We start from the raw sequence: 19,710 nt of genomic DNA, 5'->3' as shown, positions 1-19,710 counted from the left end.
ACTGATCGGCGGACATGTAAGATCTATGTCAAAGCCCGTGGCGAAATTAATCCTTTTGTTAAATCACTCGAAATAGTTTGCCCCAATCTATCCGGACTTTCGTTCAGTATTTCGTTGAATTCTCCAAATTAACCTCCAGTGGGAACAAAAGAACGAAAAGCTACGACAAACCTCAAAATTTACAAGTCTCCAGATATAAATACAACCGCCGCTCAATCCTCGAAGCACCTCCGGCCAAAACCTTCACAGCTGTTAAATTCACAACTCGAATACCAAGAAACTTTGGATTTTTAGTCCCATGATTGCTGGAGATAACGCTAGACGAGATACCGATTCTCCTCCCTTTCTCACAGCCTGTGCAAATACCTTATCGTCAGTGGGATCGGCACTCCGGATACAAAAGTTCGAGGAAAATTTCCTAGCTGAAATTTTTCTTGATTTCCATGAAAAACTCCGAGGTAAAGACAATCTCAGTACTTTTTGTAAACATTTACTAAAAGTTGAAGACGCACTAGAAAGATCCGATGTGACGAGTGGAAATTTTTCAAAAAATTACAAATTTTCATCGTAAGATAAAATATCGTAATTTTATTCGCAACGATTTTGAATAATTATATTGATACTTGAATATTTTATAAATCATTCTCGTGTTCGTTTTCAGGATGAATGTTGAATGATAAAACGTGAAATTTCATCAAATCGAATCGGTTAATTAGCGATAAAAAAAAAAAACAATTTATAAATAAAAATACGAAAATCTGGAGGGTCACGCGCGAATTACTTTTTCCTCCTGATATGGACGTGGATCCGAATGACGGGAATAACAGTAACGTGAGTAACGTTAATGGCACGAAAGATGCGAACAATAATTTTCTTATTGTTGATGGAAATGGCTCAAACGCGAAGCGTCTCATTGCCTCGAATGGCGGAAGATGCATGAGCACCCAGGCGATGCAATCGTTGTACGATCTTCGACAGAACAATGTACTTTGCGATGCAGTTCTTAGGCTCGAAGATGGCGGTGTGTTTCCCATACATCGAGCAATACTGTCAGCCTGCAGCAATTATTTTAGGTACGCTTCTCCGTCGTACCGCTTCCTTTATTTTAGGTACGAACGAACAGGGAAGAGCACTCAGCCGCGTAAATCGCACACAAGAAAGAGCGGAAGCTTCGTTCGAAGAGATTTTCCGACTGATTTTTCCCATCGTATTTTAGGATGAAAAACATTTTTGCAATTCTCAAAAACCCTTTAAACTTTATCCCCTAAACCGAATCACTATTTTTGCTTTTACTTTTATTGAAAAAAAAAAAGAGTTTCTTCTATTTTTTCTCTGAATCCTAATTTGCAATTGCCTTCTGCTCACTTTCGAAATTGAAACGAAATTGAATAAATAGAAAATGGGTTGGCGAAATGCCAACGCTAAAATAAGCGACGAAAATTTTATTTTGGAGTAATCGATAACTGTTTTTAACGAAAAATGGAGAACTCTGTTCACAACGACGTTGCACTCGCGCGAACGAACCGACATTCTTCTGCCGGGTGTGAGCAGTCCGATGATGAATCATTTGCTCGAGTACGCGTACCTGCGTTCGCTCGACATCAATCCCGGGAACGTGTGCGAGCTGCTGGTGACAGCGGACTATTTGAGTGTGACAGGAGTCCTCGAGCTGTGTCGAGAATATCTTCGGAAGCATTTGTCTCCGGAGATATGTATGAGGGTGTTGAGGTTCGCGAGGGAACATTTTTGCCGTGGTCTCGAGCAGGATGCTTATCAGTACGTGATGAGGCACTTTGTGCTGGTGGGTACGAATGAAAATGGGATAACGGGGTCGCTGTTCGTGGCGAAGATGCTTTCCGATCGCTCGATCGCGATTAACGTAAAATGAACACTTCCGTTTGTCTGCCTCCCAAGGTAGCTCAGAAAAGCGAAGATCTCCTCGATCTGCCGATCGAAGAGCTGAGGAGTCTCGTAGGGGCCGACGACCTGAACGTCAACAGCGAAGAAGTCGTTTGGGAATTGGTCCTCAAGTGGATAAACCACGATCCGGAACGCCGAAAGTGCCACATCGTCGATCTCCTGAAAAACATCAGGCTCGGCCTTTTGGACACGGAGTTTTTCCTGGAAAAAGTTAAAGACCATCCGTACGTAACCGGCAACGAAGCTTGTCGACCGATCATCATCGAGACGTTGAAATTTCTCTATGATTTGGAAATGATAACTCAGAAACACGGGGAAGTTCCGACCCCCGAAATCGCCAGGCCGCGCGTCCCCCATGAAATACTTTTCGCCATGTGCGGCTGGATCGGCAATAGCGCCACGAGCTACATGGAGACTTATGATACCCGAGCCGATCGTTGGGTTCAGGTACTTTCGACAAAGCTTTACAACAAATATTCAACGTCGTTATTCTCAATTAATGGTCCAATGGAAACTCAAATTCTCCAAATACTTCGAGGCCAAATCTCATTTTTCCAAGTCCCACTCCCTTTCCCCGCAAAATTTATGAATTTCTCGCGTTAAGGGGGGTGTTGCTTTAGAAAGTCAAAAAAATCGATTGTTTTCGTGAATGTTTTTAAGATACACGGAAATAAATCAGAATAGCGAACTTTTCGGTATAGTTTCAAGGATATTTCGGAAGTACAAAAACATTTTTTTCATGTGAAAAATACTTATTTGTACACGATTTATGCACAGTCTGATTGTCGAATTTTCTCAGCTGTGTACGATGCGGAGATCGTAATTATCGTCTGCAACAAAAATTCCAATTTTTTTTCCACTTTCATATATTTTCCTTCCATATGAGCCTACGAAAACCCGAAAATATTGCGAAATTCAATATTTACAGCACGTTGAAGTGATATTCTTCTTCTTTAGCAGCGTTTTTTTCAAACTCGCTGAAAATATAGAATTTCACAATTTTTTCGTGTTTTTATAGGTTCAAATGGAAGGAAAATATATGAAAATGGAAAAAAATTTGAAATTTTCGTTCCAGACAATAATTACGATCTCCCCATAGTGTACGCAGCTGAGGAACTTCGACAGTCAGACTTGGCGCATAAACCACGTACAAATGAGTCAAAAGAATGTCCTTAATCATTGAAAAACCGAATCATCAGGTGCGAGAAGAAGATCCGTCAGGACCGCGAGCTTACCACGGAGTCGCCGCTGTCGGATTCAGCATCTACGTCGTTGGGGGTTTCAACGGTCGCGATTATTTCAGCAGTTGTCGCTGTTTCAACGCTGTGACCAAAGAGTGGCGCGAGGTCGCTCCCATGAATGCGAGGAGGTGAGTATTCGCAGGAACACCAAAAAATCCATGGGCTACCAAGAAAATCCTTTTTTTTATAATTAAAAATTCCCCTGAAAAATTTCCTCGAAAGTGAATGAATCTCTTCAACCGCCAGGTGTTACGTGAGCGTGGCAGTGGTCGATGACGTCGTCTATGCCATTGGTGGTTACGACGGCCATTATCGGCAAAAGACTGCGGAACGTTACAATTACCGCACGAACCAATGGTCACTGATAGCGCCGATGGCTGTTCACAGATCGGATGCTTCAGCTACGACTCTGAATGGTAATGATGCGTCGTTATGGTACGAAAGTGACAAAAGAAATTTGGAATTCAGAAGAACAGTGAATTCCTCGGGAATTTTCATTCAAACAATGAAACGTTTGAGAAAGTTTATTTGGGACGTTGAGTTGCTTCATCGCCCATTTTTTCGGTATCCAGGCAAAATTTACATAACTGGCGGTTTCAATGGACAAGAATGCTTGAGCTCAGCAGAAGTTTACGACCCTGAGGTTAACCAATGGACGAGAATAGCGCCAATGAGAACCCGAAGGAGCGGTCAGTCCTGCATCGCGTACCATGGTTGCGTGTACGTGATCGGTAAGCCGTGAATTATCGTCGAAAAAAATCGGTTTCGTTGAAACGAGTGAGAAATATTGAATTTCCATCTAGTTTGAGTCTATTTCGAGCAGGAGTTTGAATCAGACAATGAATTTATGAAAATGTAAAAAAAATCGATCATTTTTATCCAGGTGGATACAACGGGATCGCGAGAATGTACAGCGGTGAAAAATACAATTCTGCGACGAACACCTGGACCCCGATCCCGGACATGTACAACCCTCGAAGCAATTTCGCGATCGAAGTGATCGACGACATGATTTTCGCGATCGGTGGATTCAACGGCGTCACGACGATCTTCCACGTCGAGTGTTACGACGAAAAGACCAACGAATGGTGAAAATCTTTGCTCGAAAGCCGTTTCAACCGCCTCGATAAAGTTGATTTTCATCATTATTCTCTGCCTCGATGAATTCCTGATTATTCACTTTGTATTTTCAGGTACGAAGCGACGGACATAGGGTTGCAGCGATCGGGTGTAGCGGCGTGCGTTATCGTGGGGCTGCCGAACGTGCAAGACTACATTCACAAGCACCGAGAACACCTGATGGAAGAAAAACGTCAAAAATTGTTGGCTCTCGAGTTCCAGAGGAATCAGCACCAGCAACAGGAGCACCAAATGATTCAGGACGAAAACGACATCAGGCAGTGACGAGAGCGTCACTTGGGCCGACGAACTGCCTTAAAACTACAGCTCAAATTACAGAATACTCGGAATCATCTCGTTTTGCTATTCAATTTTTTTCAACGACTTTTGTTCATGCACTTTTGTGATCGAACCTTTTTCCTGGCGATGCTGAGCTCGTTGGAGCTTTTATTACTCCCATAAGACAGTAAATCCACAGACGATTGTCAAATTTATTAAAAACTCGGACGAAGAAATGTTTTCATACTCTCCCAGCTTAGTATCGGTTTGCGCATTTTTGTATTTAAAATTTCTTTTTTGTAATAAATCATTTATTGAGGTGAACACAATCGTTTAAATCCTCGACCTCGAATCGCCGTTTTTCTTGCCACCTGAAGCCTGCTGTCTCCGGTGTGAAGTAAGTTGGGGAATCGGCTCGAAAATATTAACCTCTCGAAACGTTCACAAGTGACTTTCAACGTGGCCAGAAATCATTGCAAAATGACGAATGTCCGATTACCGTTGAGCCACATTTTTCTCGTATCCATCATAATTGTCGTCTCAGACTGTAAAAGTGCGAAAAAAAGTAAGCGCTTGAACCACCATGAGAGGGAATCTAATTCGCGACAAAATTTCGTCCTTTAATCCAGCCTCCATTACAGCTCCGCCTCACAAAGCAACGAGGACCGATTTGAGGCAGTGTAAACTGAGTCATTTCGGGACGGAATATCAAGGCGAAAAAGGAACGACGGCAGGTGGAATACGCTGTCAATCTTGGAGCACGAAAAATCCAGTTCACAAAGTCTGAGAATTGCCGCTCGAGGAACCATTTTTTCTTCAGTCCACCGAGCATTGACAGCCTGTTTCCCATTTTTGTAGATAAGCTCCAAAATCAAGAGCACAAATTTTCCTGAAAGGTCGATGAAAATGGCTAAAAATTATTGTCGCAATCCCACCAACGATCCCAAAGGTCCGTGGTGTTACAGCATGGACCCGTCGTTGATCGACGACGATTGCGGAATTCCGCTCTGCAATTACGGAGGTAAAAGTCAGCGGAGTCTCAAAATTCATTAACGACGAAAGCGCCAGCAGTTGCGTGAGATTTCCAGGTGGGCTTTGCCGCATTAAAAGTTTCTTCATTGCCCGACTCTCGGTCATTTGACAGAGTGCAGAATCTCTGGGACAGGGGCCGAATACGGTGGAACGAAGAAAGTCAGTGTGACAGGAAACAAATGTAAATCATGGGACTCTCGACACAAACTGGCGAAGGGAAAAGTACGAAAACTGTCAAAACATTCATTTCTCAAAGGATAATCTTATCACTTACAATCCCTTTACCTCGTTGAAGACTAAAAAGTTTCCAAACCAAAACTTCCCTGAACTTTCACGAAATAAGGCGAAAGCTTTTTGCCGTAATCCTACCGACGATCCTGGAGGACCTTGGTGTTACGTTGAGGATGAGAATCTCGAAACCGTGGGAAAACAGTACTGCGACGTCCCTTTCTGCGACGACAAAGGTCCGAGAAGATTTACGGGCTCGAACGTCAGAATAATTGAAAATTTCCATCGCCGCTGAATTCGATGTCATTTGAAAATGGCTTTTCTAATAAAACTCACTAAAAACTCAATTATTTTTTATTTTTTATGGATTTATTCCCATTTTCCAGACTGCCTCGTTTACACCCGTAATGCCTCGGCTTATTCCACCATAACAAAACTCGACGAAACTTACGGGAATATGACACTGTGGGTGAAGCTCTGGAACCCTGTCGACGAACGAAACGTATTTTCCTACAGTAGAATGATCGTGTCCCCAGGTCAATGTGCCTGATAATTTTGGTGCTCGTTTTCAGGCCGAAGCGAGACTCCTGTTGAGTCTTCTGCCAATTCCAACGTCCGCGCGAAAGATCGCTCAGGACTGGAGAGCCGGGGTGGAAATAGTGATATCGAACAAAGGGAGTGGCCAGGCACTGCCGTCGGTCGGGGTGAGTTGTTGAGAAAAATAAAAAAATCGAGAAAGCGTCTTTCGATCGAATGATTCGATCGATTTGTTTCTGCTCATCTCTATAAAATTTTCCATAATCACTCCACTTGGGCGGTTGAGGATGAGCAAGATTTCAAAAAAACACCGAACATTGTTCTCTGCTCGAAGTGGACCGGATTGTGGATAAATTGGGGGGGTGGGTTTATCTCCGTTGGCTTGCACGGTGCCTCGAGGCCGTTGTTCACGGATGAGTATAAGAAGAAAAATACTATTTCGAGACTTTACCTGGACAGTTTCCTTTATTACGGTCTCATGGGAACGGGTGTGCTGTGGAGCACGGAATTTTGTCAGGAAAGTACGTGGATTTGTTTCTTGAAGAAAGATCGCAGTGAGTTCCGTTGAGGAGTGCGAAGCTTCGATGAGTTTCAATCGCTCGATTTCTATTCCTCAGAGTGCGAAGTCCACACGACCTTCGGAGCGGACTATCTTCGAATGTGGCCCCTCCAGCCGAGAAACACGACTTACGACGTTCGTTTTCACGTCCGAGCTAGCAACAATGCCATCATAAATTTGTACAAAAGTCCCGGGTTCCTGTTTCCGTCCTACGCGGTAAGTCGAGCCTCGAGGCAGTCGGGATTCTGGAAAGGTTATTTTTTAAACTTAATTTTGGCATAGATTACGATTGGGAAAGCGCATACAGTGACGTTGACTTATCAGAAGAGTGAGAAATCAACGAAGCAACATTTGAAAGATGTGCCTGCCAAGGGTCTGCTCGATTTTTGGGTTTGGAAAGAATTCAGCATCAGGTAGGAACGAAATTTGAGGAAAGTGTCTGAGCCCATAACGAGAAAAATAATCCTCATTCGCAGCATCTTCGGACCCCATTTGCAGCTGTTTGCTGAGCATGCTCACAGGAGCGAAGAGATTTTTTACTTCAAAGACCACGCATTTGCGGCGATAAGATGGTTCAGTGTCGGCAGCCCGAACAATGTAGCAATGTGGACATTTTTTTGCTCTCCTGAACCCGTGGAACCTCCAACGCCACCAAATTGCATCACGAATCTTGACGATTATAATTACAGAGGCTTCCAATGGACGAGTGTCAACGAACTGCCCTGTGCTCCATGGATTTCTTCGGAAGTATGCGAGCAAAATGAAATTAATTGACGTTTCATCGGTGACACGTCAATGTAACATAACGTCAAAATAACTCGAGACAAAATAACATACAGAAATAACACACATACAACAAAAATAACATGCAACATAAATAACAACGAGCAATAACATGTAATTAATGTATGGGGAGACCGGGGCAAAATGTTCGATAAAGTGCTCTGAACCCACTCCGCACACGTACACGGAGAGAAAATTTCACTAAAAACTACTATGGTGCCATAGAAGTAAGGTTCTATATCGGTAATATTTATTAATTCTTACGAACATAGATAGTAATTTTTTATGAAGCGACTCGATGAAAATTGATGAGTGATGTCAAAATAAATACATCGGTACACATGTATACCGGTATATTATCGTACAATCGCGAATGAAATTCTGTTATTTACCATAGCAAATTTCTAAACACTTTGGCGTATGATCGATGCTTGTGTTCGAGCTCCTCAAATTTTACTATGTTCAACTGTAAATTTCAATTGTGAAAACAGTACTGAGTATAGCAAAACGGCATAATAATTCTACTTGACGGTTCATCATCGAGTCAACATAAATTTTACAACGTTTATTTGGTGAACTATGTTAGGAAAAAATAGCACAGTTTAAACCTTTGTCACAACAAAATACGCAATTTAAAAATTTTCATTCAGAATTTACTTAGAAATTACAATATTTTTGGTAAAAACCTTCAAAATGGGCGATATAGAACCCCAATACCATGGCGGCATAGTAATTCTTACTATTTTTTTCTCTCCGCGTATCAAAAGTGTTCCGAATACAGAGGCGATCGAGTGTATGTATCGATTCGATTTTCATCAATAATTGAACACGAAAGTAAACCTATTATATCGATTATGATAAGATCAATAAATGGTGATAAAATTAATGTTATTTTGTCATCATGTTATTTTTAACACATGTTATATTGGTGCTGTGTTAGTTTTGCTTGTGTTGTATTGAAACTGTGTTATTTTTTTTTACAATGTTATTTTGATGTTGTGTTATATTGACATGGTACCGTTTCTCCGCTATGAAGATCAGATTCCAAAGGCCCGCATGACTGCCAGGTTCCAGATGACGATAAAAAGAACAAATTGTTCATCGATCGTTCGGCCTTGAAGGCGCTCAGTAAATGCAGAAATCCAGGACGAGACCCTAAAGGCCCTTACTGCTATTCCATGACCCTGGAAGACCCTTCAACCCTGTCGAAACAATATTGTCCGATCAGGAGTTGCAGATCTTTAGGTTAGAAAGATTTTTTCAGTTTTTTTCAAAAGAAAATTGCAGTCGAACGACGAAGAAAATATTGGGAAATTGATGGTCGATCGAAACTGCGATGGTGATCGAGTCACCAAAACATGCTCAAAGCCAATTGATTTAAAACGACGACTTTTGACGTCGCAACCATTTCCAGAGTGTCGAATGGCAGGCACAGCAAACGATTACATTGGTAAATTATCCACGACCCGATCAGGACGAACCTGTGCCAAGTGGATGAACAGATACGATGACGAACGTTCGGAAAATGACGCGACCGATGAGGAGAGCGAAACGACGACGGCAATGTCGAGCGGAGACGACGAAGATGGAGATTCCAAATCGAGGAGATCGTCGGAACCGATTCACCCTGTGAATCCTCAGTACCTCAACGATTCCCTGTATCCGGAAGGGAGCGTGAGAAACGCGAGCAATTATTGCCGCGACCCTTCCAGAGACATCGCTGGTACTTGGTGTTACACGACTGACCCCCTCGTGCCACAGGACCTTTGTGACATCAGGGACTGTGATATGCCAGGTTAGAAACATTTTTAATACACATTTTCCAAAAATTGTGTCAATCCAATGGAACTGGACGTTTCTGCAGTTTTTTTCACCCCAAAAGTACCCCCTGAACGCATGAGTTCGACGACTCCAATTCTTGTATCTAAATCGAGTTTTCTTTGATAAAAAAAAAAATGACTGAAATTTTCCAAGTCGTCCAAGTTTTCTAGTGTTTTTCGTACTTTATTGGGATCATGACGAGCAGAAGAGTGCACCTTTTTCGTCAGAGGCACCGGTCTCGGTAGACGCTTATACGTTCTGCCAGAGCATCGAACCGAAGGCCTGAAGTTTTCGTTGAAAGCCTGGGAGCCTGATCAACCGGACTCGATAACATTTGTATTCACTGCCGAGGATGGTCTCAAATCTCGTTACATACTTAAAGTCGGAGCCGTCGATAACGAGAAGGTTGCCTTGTACTATGAGAGCGAGGAAGGAGGTGAACGATCAAAAGAGACTTTTGGCAGCCACGTTTCTCTTACACTTTGATCGTCCATTCGATCCATCGATTTCGCAGACATTAAATTGGTCAAGGAAACGACTCTGCCTCACTTAATCTATCTCGGAAAATGGAGCACTTTCATCATCAAAGTTCCACGGGGTCACGTCATGCTTTACTACGAAGGGGCACCGTATCCACTTTTCCAATGGGATCATCCAGACCCTGCCCTAGCGTTCTATCCCGTTTACTATTACTATACGAGCGAGCTCGGCCGTGCGATTGGAGTGTCCTTCGATTGCGATACTCGTTAGTACGAACAGAACAATTTAAGGAGGGTGGATCGCGACGATACAATGTTTCCATGCTAAAGCATGTTAAAAGTATGAAGAATTTCATAAAATTTCGTAAATGTATTCTTTAAAGGTATATGAGACGATATCAATTTTTTTACATTTTTCTACCACATAGCTCTCGAGTAATTCAACACTAAAGTTCACGTGTATAAGCACAGAATTTACATGTATACAGTTATACATCTCGTGCATAAGAACTTTTATTCAACGCTCAATTATTCGATAACCATGTGGTAAAAAAATTTGAAAAAAATTGTATTTGTATACTCGATGCCAAAGAATGTTATCACGAAATTTGATCAAATTCTGATTATTTTGATTTCGTGATCCACCCTCCTTAAGGAGTTTCGGGACAGTCGACACAATGTTGTCATGCTAAACCATGATGAGAACTAATAATTTCAACAAGTTCACAATTTTATAAAATTTCGTGATCATATTCTTTAATACCAAACTCGACGATACATTTTTTTTAGATTTTTCTTCTACACAGTTATCGAGTAATTGAACACGAAAGATCACGTGTATAAGCATAGCGTTTCGAAGGGTATATGAACTGTGCTTTAATGCTTAATTACTCGATAACTATGGAGAAGAAAATTTTGAAAAAATTGTGCTTTTGCACTTTATGTCGAAAATCGTTACCACCAAATTTTGTCAATTTCTTAACATTTTTCAACATGTACCAAAACTCCTTAACAGTTATTTTTCATTAAACTTCCTCATTGCTCATTGCTTCAGATTGATTTAACAATAATTCCTCGTTGAGGTGAAACCATTTATTTCCACAGGCTTCCGATGTCGTTTCTTCTGACCTCCACTGTGCATTCATAGTTTGAGCAAATTCAAAAGCTCAATTTCGTGTTTAAGATAGATCTTGTCCGAAGGATCGCATTTTATGGGTGTCTAAATTGGCTCGATTTTGACTTCCTAATTAAAGATATTATCACTCTAAATTAATCTCAGAGTCATTAATTCGAAATTGTGAGTAAATTTTTTCAATTTATCTTTTGCCGAATGAAATTACAAGCCGTTAATTAATCGGGGATCCGTCACTGACTGAACCCGATGTTTCATTCGTCCCTGGCTAAAACACTATAGTTTTTCACGTCAAAAATCGCTTTAGAGAGCGCAAAGAGAAATAAGAAAGACAAACGGTTTTTTGCGCATAGTCCCTACACCTCCGTGTATTTTTCTTCGTATTTAAGCACGTTTATCTAAATAACCAATAAAACAAACCCTTTGGAATTTGATACGCGTGTCAGTCGAAATGTTAAAACTTTCTTAAGAAAATCGTTTCGTGCATGGGCTACCTTAAATAATGTTGATTGCAGGCTGCCACATAGAAAACACGAAAATCGACAGAATCACGAGAATTCTGCCACTCTCGGCATGGAGCAAGTCCGCAATCGCAAATCCTGATCGACTCGTCCTCATGGTTCGAGCCGAAGGAGTTATCCTGATACCGCTCCTTTTGTTCCCCGGTGCCGAAGGTTATTACGCTGTTAGAGTAGGCGAGGCAGGAAGGTCGGTCCAATTCGTCAAACAAACGTATCCAAACTTGAATACTTACCACAAGAAAAAATCAGTTGCACCTCTTTTCGACGTCAAAACGTGGACGAACATCACATTGTGGTAAGCAGACCGGCGAGCTCGACAAAAAAACGATCATCGAACGATCCCATTTTCATGAAATCTTCCCTGGCTATTTAACCAGGTGGCGAAACAGCACCATCGACGTTTTCAGAAACGGAACTTCCGTTTTCCACTATCAGCACACGCATCCCTTGTTATTTTATTTTTTTTCAATAATCGTCGAAAACGGGGGTTGGGTCACTTGGGTAGCGAATTGTTTGCCAGCAGGTGAGGCTCCGCTCGGCAACGAAACTTTGCGGCTCCGCTTTCCATCAACATTTCATTGGGACCATATCGATTCACGTGTCTTTGTGGTTTTTAATCGAATCAGATATCGACGGTGATCCCGTGGATGGCGGATGGTCGGAATGGGGCCCCTGGGCGTGCAGCGCCAGCTGCGACGGTGGTGTTGGCATTCGTAAACGAGTTTGCAACAATCCTGTGCCAAATGTAAAAGGGGAGCCTTGTTTGGGGCCGGACGCCATGTCAGGACGGTGCAATACAATTTTATGTGGTGACATAACCGAGGGTGGGTTAGAAATTTGAGGAAAAGCGGACGTTACTCGCAAATGACAAAACAGAAGAGCTCTTTGTATGGAAATCGTTGGCGATGAATTTCCGATTTATTTTCATTTCACGATGGTTTCACATTGAAATTGAAAGCGGCTTTTTTCTAGATACGGTGAAATTTATAAAGCGAAGAATTCGACGAAATCACACGATGCTGAGTGTAAGGGAGGGTCGGCAAGTTACGATTCCTTCGGATCCGGATTTGACAGCGGCGATTAAAACCGAATCACCCGATTCTGAATTCCGCTGGTCTCGCAACGGAATCTTTTTGGATGCTGAAACGCGGAGAATGAAAATAGTGGCGGACGATATCGGTGAGGGAATCTCTAAATCTGTAATTCTCCATTTGACGATTCCGATCGATTGGAAATCGCTCGAACGTTGATTCCTTTAATGCGATTCTTGGTGTACGTTCGATACAAAAGTTATCAAGAGCGCGAGAACCGACGACTCGGGGGTTTACACGCTCACTTTTCTTCGCGTCGACGGGAGGCACATGATCCTCAAAATGGCGAGCCTCGTCGTTTACCCGGTGAAAACTGTCGTGACGCTTCGAGAGACTCTGCCGATGTCTCTGATATGCCATGCCGTTACCCTCGGATATTTGTACGCCGATCTCAAAATCTCGTGGAGCTTGGGGAACGCAACGTGGAAAAATTACGGCATAACGTTACCGATTACCGTGAGTTTCTTCCCTCGCGTTTTCCCCGACTCTTTCGAAGACTTCGATATTATTTCCTTCGATATTGTTTCTAAGGTGAACCTCGACTCGATCCCTGCCGTGAATCGATCGCACGCAGGACTCTGGAAATGCCATGTTGAGCAGGAAGATTTAGGATTTGAGTGGATTACGAACGCCATTTTGGTCGAAGGTATTTTTAAGCTTCTTTGTCGAACCCCGCAGGCTCAGCTGCGTTGACACCTCATTGAATCGCGTTCCTTCGATTTTTCATCGACCGATCGGTAATTAAGGGATTCCTTTCGCATGAGCGTAGTTTTTGGTGGCGCAAATTGGGGCACTCGAAATTTGGCCTGATTCCTAACCTCTGAGAAGTCGCAATTACATATAGGAAAAGCTTCTGCTTCTGCCACTTTTTCAATATTTTTATCGTCGTTATGGATTCCTAACATTTTTTCAATCTGTGAGACAGTTTGTATCAGAAATTTATGTATGAATGATTGAATAGAAATGTGGTGATGATGGAACCTCCGTAAGCTCCTGTATAAATTTTATGATTTTTTAAGTTTTAATTCTTCATTAAATGTTCGACGAACTGCCCTGAAATTTGGCCAATCTATTCGCACGCGCTTTTACTTCACTATTATTTAAAAACAGTTGTTTGTAGAATATTTGGGTTAGCGAAAGGAATACCTTAAATTAAATTCTTGAAGATATTCGTGCGAGTGACTCGCAGACAGAGAGAACGAAGCTTGCGGAAGGAAAATCAATCGAAATGGCAATGAATTAACGAGTCAATCAGTGGAAATTGAGGGAATTGAGTGCGCCTGTTTCTGAATAAATAAAATCAGAAGATTACAAAAAACAAAATTCTCAGTGATAGGGCCGCCGAATTGGAGAACGTATTTGATGGAGGACGAGTTAACGAGACCGATTTTCGGTTGGGTGCCAAACGAGACATTCGCCGCGGTTTTGGCCCTGGTTATTTTCTTGCTTCTGACCGCCTGCATAATCGTCGTTATCGGTTTCTGCGCAAGGTAATTTCGCGAGGTTTTGCTTTCCGCGGCAAACGAGAGAACGGATTTTCGACTATAATGGATGAAAACCGCACAGATTCCGCAAATCAGGAAAATATCGCGGTCCGATCGAGCGAAAGGTGCCGATTTCGGAACTGAAAAGAGTGCCAGTACCGAAGGATCAATCGAAGCGATGGAAATTCCGATCGAACCGCGAGTCCAGCAAGGAAAACATCGGATCATCAAAACCAGGAAAATCCAAGTTTCGTCGAAGCGAGGAAATCGAGGAGGAAAAACTCATCGGAAATAGTGAAACTGACGAGAGTCCATGAATCTCTCGACTCCCACGATAGTCGAGCAGCCATTTGTCCAAGGATCGAACGAGTCTTTCCATTTTACCAATCAACGGCCGGAATTAACCGATTTAAGGACGTTAATCCAGCGGGTGTTATCAAGCAGAAAATGCACAACGTTCCTCGTCGTATTAGCCCGTAGATCTCCGCTGAGCAGACACGATTTTTATGTCTGCTTTTGTTTCATCATTTTTTTTTTCTTCGTTTTTTTTTCTCATTTTTTCCAATTCAGTAGAAACAGTTTCTTGGTGCGTATATGTATATGTATTTGCCGATATAAAGTGTAAGATCGAGTCAGGCGGATGGTACGATCATGCGAAAACAAGTTATCAGCGGTTATATATGCTCTCGTTTCATTTATTTCATTTTTTTATTTCACCTCAAGTCTCTCTGGTCATGATATACCTCGACGTCGTATTCGTCCTTTTCGTCGTTGTTTCTCTCGCCGCAGCTCTTGGTGGACCACGCGAGCTACAACCAGCGCGTGTAATGCCGATCCGGTGGCAGTCCTTCGACTCGTTCGTTTACACGTCTTTTCAAGACTGTGCTCTCGCTTTTTTCAAACTCATTTTCTGCCTTCTTCGTTACGAGTGCAATCTCGGGTTTTCGGATTCTGGAACTTGGTAAAATAACCGATGAAAATCTTCGATGTCTTGGTGAGGAAACGAGGTGCAATCGAGTTTCGACAATCCTCGAATTCATGCTCCCGAAAGTTCAGGCAAATTCGACCGGCCGAGCAGGATTTTTTGGAAATCTTTTCGGCGAGCTGTCCCGGCGAGGCTGAATCCAAGTCCCCGGAATCTTTGAGAAGAAGTGAATCAGAGGCCGAAAAGAATTTGAAGAAAGGGGCGGAGACAACAGGTGCTCTCGTGTATGCGTGCGTGCACGTGGACGCGTCGGGAGTGGTTTGCGCGAAAATAAAATGCCCCGCATGTGCACGCATCGCCGAGATTCTGGTAACTTATAATCGCGACTCTGTCCACAACGACGCGCGTCCGCTGCGGAGCTCTTCGCGATGAAGGAGCCTCTTTCGAGAAATCAGCTCGAACGGCATCGGCGATTCGATCCAGGTAGATTGAACGAGCGTTGAAGAAATGCGACAGAAACTGCGATGATGCGAAAAATCGTTGGATTTACTTTCCCCCCCCCCCCCCCCCCCCCCCTCCCGGTGTCCCGCGGTGTCCCGTCGATTTTTCGCCTCAAATTCTGGCCCAATGACCATTTTATGGACCGAAAAAGAGTCCCACTTAAGGTGGAATGGCCCGTACAGTATCCGCATATGTTTATGCGCAAAGAAGACGAGGCGGAATAAAAAAAGGCGAGAAAAGGGTAGCCAAGAGGCGCGAGCGTCTCTCTCCGTCTTCGCGTCTGTCCTGAAGGTAGCGAATAATATTCGCGAGGCTTAAATATAGCTATAGTTGTGGTGCGGGTATATGCACAGCGTGGAACGCTGGTGTATGTTTATACGGAGCGGGAGGCGAATCGGACGGGCAGCAGGTTGACAGGCGATCGGTCCAGCCCGCCCCTCCCGTGGAGAGACGTTGACGGGCGTAACGTTGGTGGGAAGGTGTGCGGCCCGCTTCCTTTTGGCAGTGAGGGATCGCAGGCTGGACAGCGAAGCGGTTGGAGAGGGAAAAGTAAAGGGTGGTGAAGCCGAGGTGCGTCGCGTGGATGGAGCCGAGCGAGGGAGCGGGACGGAGCAGGAGGAGGGAAGAAGATCGAGATCGTTGAGCGAAGGAGGGGAGGGAGATGAAGCGCCCGCGGCGTACACACTGTTGCCTGGAAATAAGAGAATCTGCTCCGCGAAAGATCCTTTTCCCGACTGTTGCGGCTCGTTTTTTCGTCCACTTCACTCCCGGGATATGAGCGCGCGCGGAGAGCGCCAGCGGAAGGGGGCGAGGGAGCGACAGGTGCCGAGAGAGAGAGCATCGCCCACGTGGTTTCTCTGAGCCCCTGGAAAGAGGCTGGGCGCGCGCCCTCTTCGCATCTCCCCCCTCTTCGGGACGGCGAAAAAGGAAGAGCTCGTGAGCACGAGGAGAGGAGAGCGGCTTCCTTGTGCCCCGCGGAATGGCGCGAGAGCTTCGCTCTCCTCCCGATAAACATATTTTTCTCTCCTCTCCCTGCCCTGTCCCTCCGCTCATTCCCGCATGGACAGCTTACACGAGCGGGCGTCCAGTCGCCCGCGTTAGGGAAGAGCGAGCTTCGCGGGATCCGGAGCAAAGGAGAGTCGCTACGACGAGAGAAGGAACACGGTGGGAGAGCTGCGAGAACGGGCGAGGAGACGAGAGAGGGAGCAAAGGATTTTAGAATAAAAGCGCGGAAAAAGAAGAAAGAGGCGCGCGGAGAGGGGAAACTCCCGCTGCGGACCTCGCACCGGGCCCGTCGCGAGCTCCCGCATCAACGTGCACACGAACACACCCGGATCGATCGGAGTGGGGTCCCTTTCAGACGAGAAGCATCACCGAGAACAAGAAGAAAAGAAATATTAAGTGGAGAAACTGGAGGAGGAAGAAGGCCAGAGGAAGGGGAAGGGCTACCCATTCGGTAGCAAATGCTGCTGGTATAACCCGTCGCAAGGTCAAGATCAGTCGGTTAATCCCATCCAGTCAGCCGAGGGCCTTGCACCTTGCACGTCCAGCCAGCGACAACACCGTCGTATGCGAAATCCACTGAAACAGTCGTCGACTCGCCCACGTTTTATCGCGCTCCCTTCGGCACCTCGATCTCGAATCGCTCGTTCGTCGCTCTTAATCGAAGTAGATCGACGCAGAGTCGAACTTGTGCGATTTTTATCAATCGAAAACCCCCGCGGTTCGCCGGTTGCGATTCTGTGAATGAAGTCCAAAGTAGTCCCCTCTTCGAGCGCTTCGAAGCCACTTTTTCCCTCGAATTTTCGTCCCCCAGTCGCCACCCCTTTTCGCCAATAACGTGACACGATTTCCCGTCAAGATTTCACCCCCGGATTGATGGTGAAACATTTCCGGTGGCTCTTCAAAAAGTCAGCTACTTGAAGGGCCCCCTTTTTTGTTATGGAAACGTGCGTTCTCATACCGAGGGAATTTTCACTTGTGCTCAAACCCAACGATCGCACACATTCCAAACATAATGCTTTCAAAAACGACGGAACCTCCGTCGTCGGTGACGTACGAATTTCCGTGTGGACCAACGTTTTCATTCCCGCTGGCACTCTCATATACCCCTTTCAAGGATCCATCAGATTTGACAAGATCGATCTTTACTCTCTGCTCGATGACAACGACGTGAGTATTCAAAATGCATTCGTTAACCTTCCTGTCAATCCTAACAAAAATTGCTTGTCAAAATTCTTTCCAATTTATATTAAATTTGACTGTTGCTTTGGAAAATATAAATCGGCAGAATCAAATGATGTTGTGAACGATAAACGTTGTGACAGGCGGAGGAAAACCCTTGATAATGACGAGCAGTGTTGTACTCACTCGAAATTAAGGTGATAAGAAAGCTCGGTGAATAATCGACCAAATATTTTAATCGTAATACTAAATTGCATCAAATTTTATTTAAAAAATATACCGAGCAGTAAATCGGCTCACAAAAATAAAATTCCGCTCGATTGACGCGAAGGAAAACAGAACGAAAAAATGGATTATGGAAAACGGTAAATTTTCAGAAGTTATACAGTTACATTTTGCAGGCATTCCGAAAAAAAATTCGGATGAAATAATAAAAAGATCGTTTTCTCGATAGAACCGATACGCGAAGATCGAACTTGTCTTTCCTTATAAGTTGAAAGCGTGCGTTAGCCTCTCATCCGTGTTTTTCTCTTTTTATTTTTATCTCGCATCCTTCTTTTTTCCTCACACTCTCGTGGGCGAATCTCATTAAGCGATCGACTTACAGATTAGGCGGGAATACGGCTGCTACGATGAGGTCTCTTTTTCAAACTACAATCTCAACAAACGCCAATGCAATTGGATAAGATTCCTGCGTATTGTTAAAACGTACAACGAGCAAGTCAATCTCATCGGCACCAAGGTTAAGGGTGAGTATTCCAATAACAATACCGTTCGACTTTTCTCGCTTTGTGCATCGACGACCCTCGATAACTAATTGGAGCTGATTATTGATTAGAAATCAAAAATTGGATGATGAGGTCGCCGTGACGCGAATCGATGGCAATTGCAAAAAAGCTTCAAGTGAATTCATTTGAGTTTATTTTATTAAGTAAATTTATTGCAAAGAAACTTTGAGTAAAAAAAAGTTTCAACTCGTAGACTGGTGCAAATCTGTACCCACGAAAATTTCAAGTGTCCTGAACTTAAAAATTCCTTTCTTCAATTTCGCCATTTTTCTATGATAAAACGTTATTTTTTAATTTTCTAAACGATTGTAATCAATTACTAAGGAATCGTTACCCCTAAAAAGTCTCGTTGTAAAATTAATTCCATACATTCATGCTGGGTGGAATAAAAAGTTTTGAAAAGTCCAAGTGCAAATCTGCAGCAGTGTGGTGAGTGTGTGACCTTAAAACAAGTGTTGCGTCTACGGGTTAAAAAACTCAAATTATGTTAATAATTTCGTAGAGAGTTGTTTTTATCGCTGAAAAAAAATTATTTATAATTCATCACTAGAAAAATGATGAATATATTCGAGTTAATCAAATCTCCAATTAGAATCAATTAGAATTTGATACTATTTCGCGTTCAGAAATACTGTTGAAAGGAGTAAAATGATAATTAAATGTGTCTCGTTCAGGGGAGCCAATATTCGAAGTAATTAAGGACATCCAACCGGATACCGAGCTCGTCGCATGGTTTCTTCCAGCGACTCATCAAGATTTCGTTTTTCTATCGCGGGACGTTTGCTCACGTTCGGCGATTTACAGATGCACTATCGATTCGATACTCGCAGGTGAGTTTCAAACGACGAATTGGCACAATAATTTTATAAGATCGAAGGGCAGGGAGGAGGAATCGGATCGTTTTTATCACAATTTTCAAACAGGATTTCACGAATGAAAAAAGAAAAAAAAAAGAAAAACAAAAAAAACATGATCACTTTTTGTGGTATTTTCGAGTTGATTGACTTCTTCACGATACTTCTTCGCCACCCGGTAAAATAAGCATTCAAATGGTCGTTTGCACTTTGAGAATATTTTTTGGTGTTT

At 43.4% G+C, this 19,710-nt stretch overlaps 3 protein-coding genes across 4 annotated transcripts in view; all 3 read left to right on the top strand.

The window, feature by feature from the left end:
- Positions 1 to 36: 36 nt before the first annotated feature.
- On the top strand, positions 37 to 4,883 carry klhl10 (kelch-like protein 10). 2 transcript variants are annotated; one of them, XM_043421089.1, is made up of 8 exons: positions 37 to 1,073; positions 1,486 to 1,801; positions 1,915 to 2,367; positions 3,120 to 3,289; positions 3,408 to 3,577; positions 3,734 to 3,892; positions 4,045 to 4,249; positions 4,355 to 4,883. In XM_043421089.1, exons 1-8 carry the CDS (start codon positions 796 to 798, stop codon positions 4,563 to 4,565), a joined length of 1,962 nt encoding a protein of 653 aa, XP_043277024.1. In that variant the 5' UTR covers positions 37 to 795; the 3' UTR covers positions 4,566 to 4,883. The 2 variants fall into 2 exon arrangements, with proteins under 2 accessions (XP_043277024.1, XP_043277025.1); XM_043421090.1 differs by lacking the exon at positions 4,355 to 4,883 and having other exon boundaries at positions 3,734 to 3,881; positions 4,045 to 4,202.
- Positions 4,884 to 5,142: 259 nt separating this feature from the next.
- LOC122412320 (uncharacterized) lies at positions 5,143 to 14,543 on the top strand. The gene is made up of 22 exons (XM_043421786.1): positions 5,143 to 5,340; positions 5,418 to 5,580; positions 5,704 to 5,750; positions 5,848 to 6,081; positions 6,392 to 6,523; positions 6,643 to 6,877; positions 6,974 to 7,131; positions 7,198 to 7,328; positions 7,392 to 7,662; positions 8,766 to 8,943; positions 9,113 to 9,205; positions 9,317 to 9,493; positions 9,725 to 9,955; positions 10,034 to 10,264; positions 11,646 to 11,946; positions 12,029 to 12,174; positions 12,278 to 12,475; positions 12,624 to 12,830; positions 12,942 to 13,198; positions 13,274 to 13,388; positions 14,073 to 14,232; positions 14,309 to 14,543. Exons 1-22 carry the CDS (start codon positions 5,143 to 5,145, stop codon positions 14,541 to 14,543), a joined length of 4,098 nt encoding a protein of 1,365 aa, XP_043277721.1.
- A 2,604-nt stretch (positions 14,544 to 17,147) lies between these two features.
- The window catches only part of LOC122412202 (zinc finger protein 664-like), an 8,484-nt gene continuing 5,921 nt past the window's right edge, over positions 17,148 to 19,710 (top strand). The window contains exons 1-3 of the mRNA XM_043421594.1: positions 17,148 to 17,824; positions 18,444 to 18,585; positions 19,299 to 19,454. Coding sequence (XP_043277529.1) covers positions 17,594 to 17,824; positions 18,444 to 18,585; positions 19,299 to 19,454 — 529 coding nt within the window. The 5' untranslated portion in view covers positions 17,148 to 17,593. The remainder of the gene's footprint in view (positions 17,825 to 18,443; positions 18,586 to 19,298; positions 19,455 to 19,710) is intronic.

Source organism: Venturia canescens, chromosome 6 (genome assembly GCF_019457755.1).
Source record: "Venturia canescens isolate UGA chromosome 6, ASM1945775v1, whole genome shotgun sequence".
In the NCBI taxonomy this organism is placed as follows: domain Eukaryota; kingdom Metazoa; phylum Arthropoda; class Insecta; order Hymenoptera; family Ichneumonidae; genus Venturia; species Venturia canescens.
The sequence above is the reverse complement of the archived record's forward strand: the minus strand, read 5'-3'. Positions and strand labels throughout refer to the sequence as shown.

Bases quoted from the DNA above. Each gene is read 5' to 3' on its own strand.
- LOC122412320 (XM_043421786.1), top strand. From the start codon at position 5,143: ATGAGAGGGAATCTAATTCGCGACAAAATTTCGTCCTTTAATCCAGCC. The intron at 5,341-5,417 runs GTCTGAGAATTG...CCATTTTTGTAG, and splicing joins CGAAAAATCCAGTTCACAAA to ATAAGCTCCAAAATCAAGAG. The intron at 6,878-6,973 runs GTACGTGGATTT...TCTATTCCTCAG, and splicing joins CACGGAATTTTGTCAGGAAA to AGTGCGAAGTCCACACGACC.
- klhl10 (XM_043421089.1), top strand. From the start codon at position 796: ATGGACGTGGATCCGAATGACGGGAATAACAGTAACGTGAGTAACGTT. The intron at 2,368-3,119 runs GTACTTTCGACA...CCGAATCATCAG, and splicing joins GAGCCGATCGTTGGGTTCAG to GTGCGAGAAGAAGATCCGTC. The intron at 3,893-4,044 runs GTAAGCCGTGAA...ATTTTTATCCAG, and splicing joins TGGTTGCGTGTACGTGATCG to GTGGATACAACGGGATCGCG.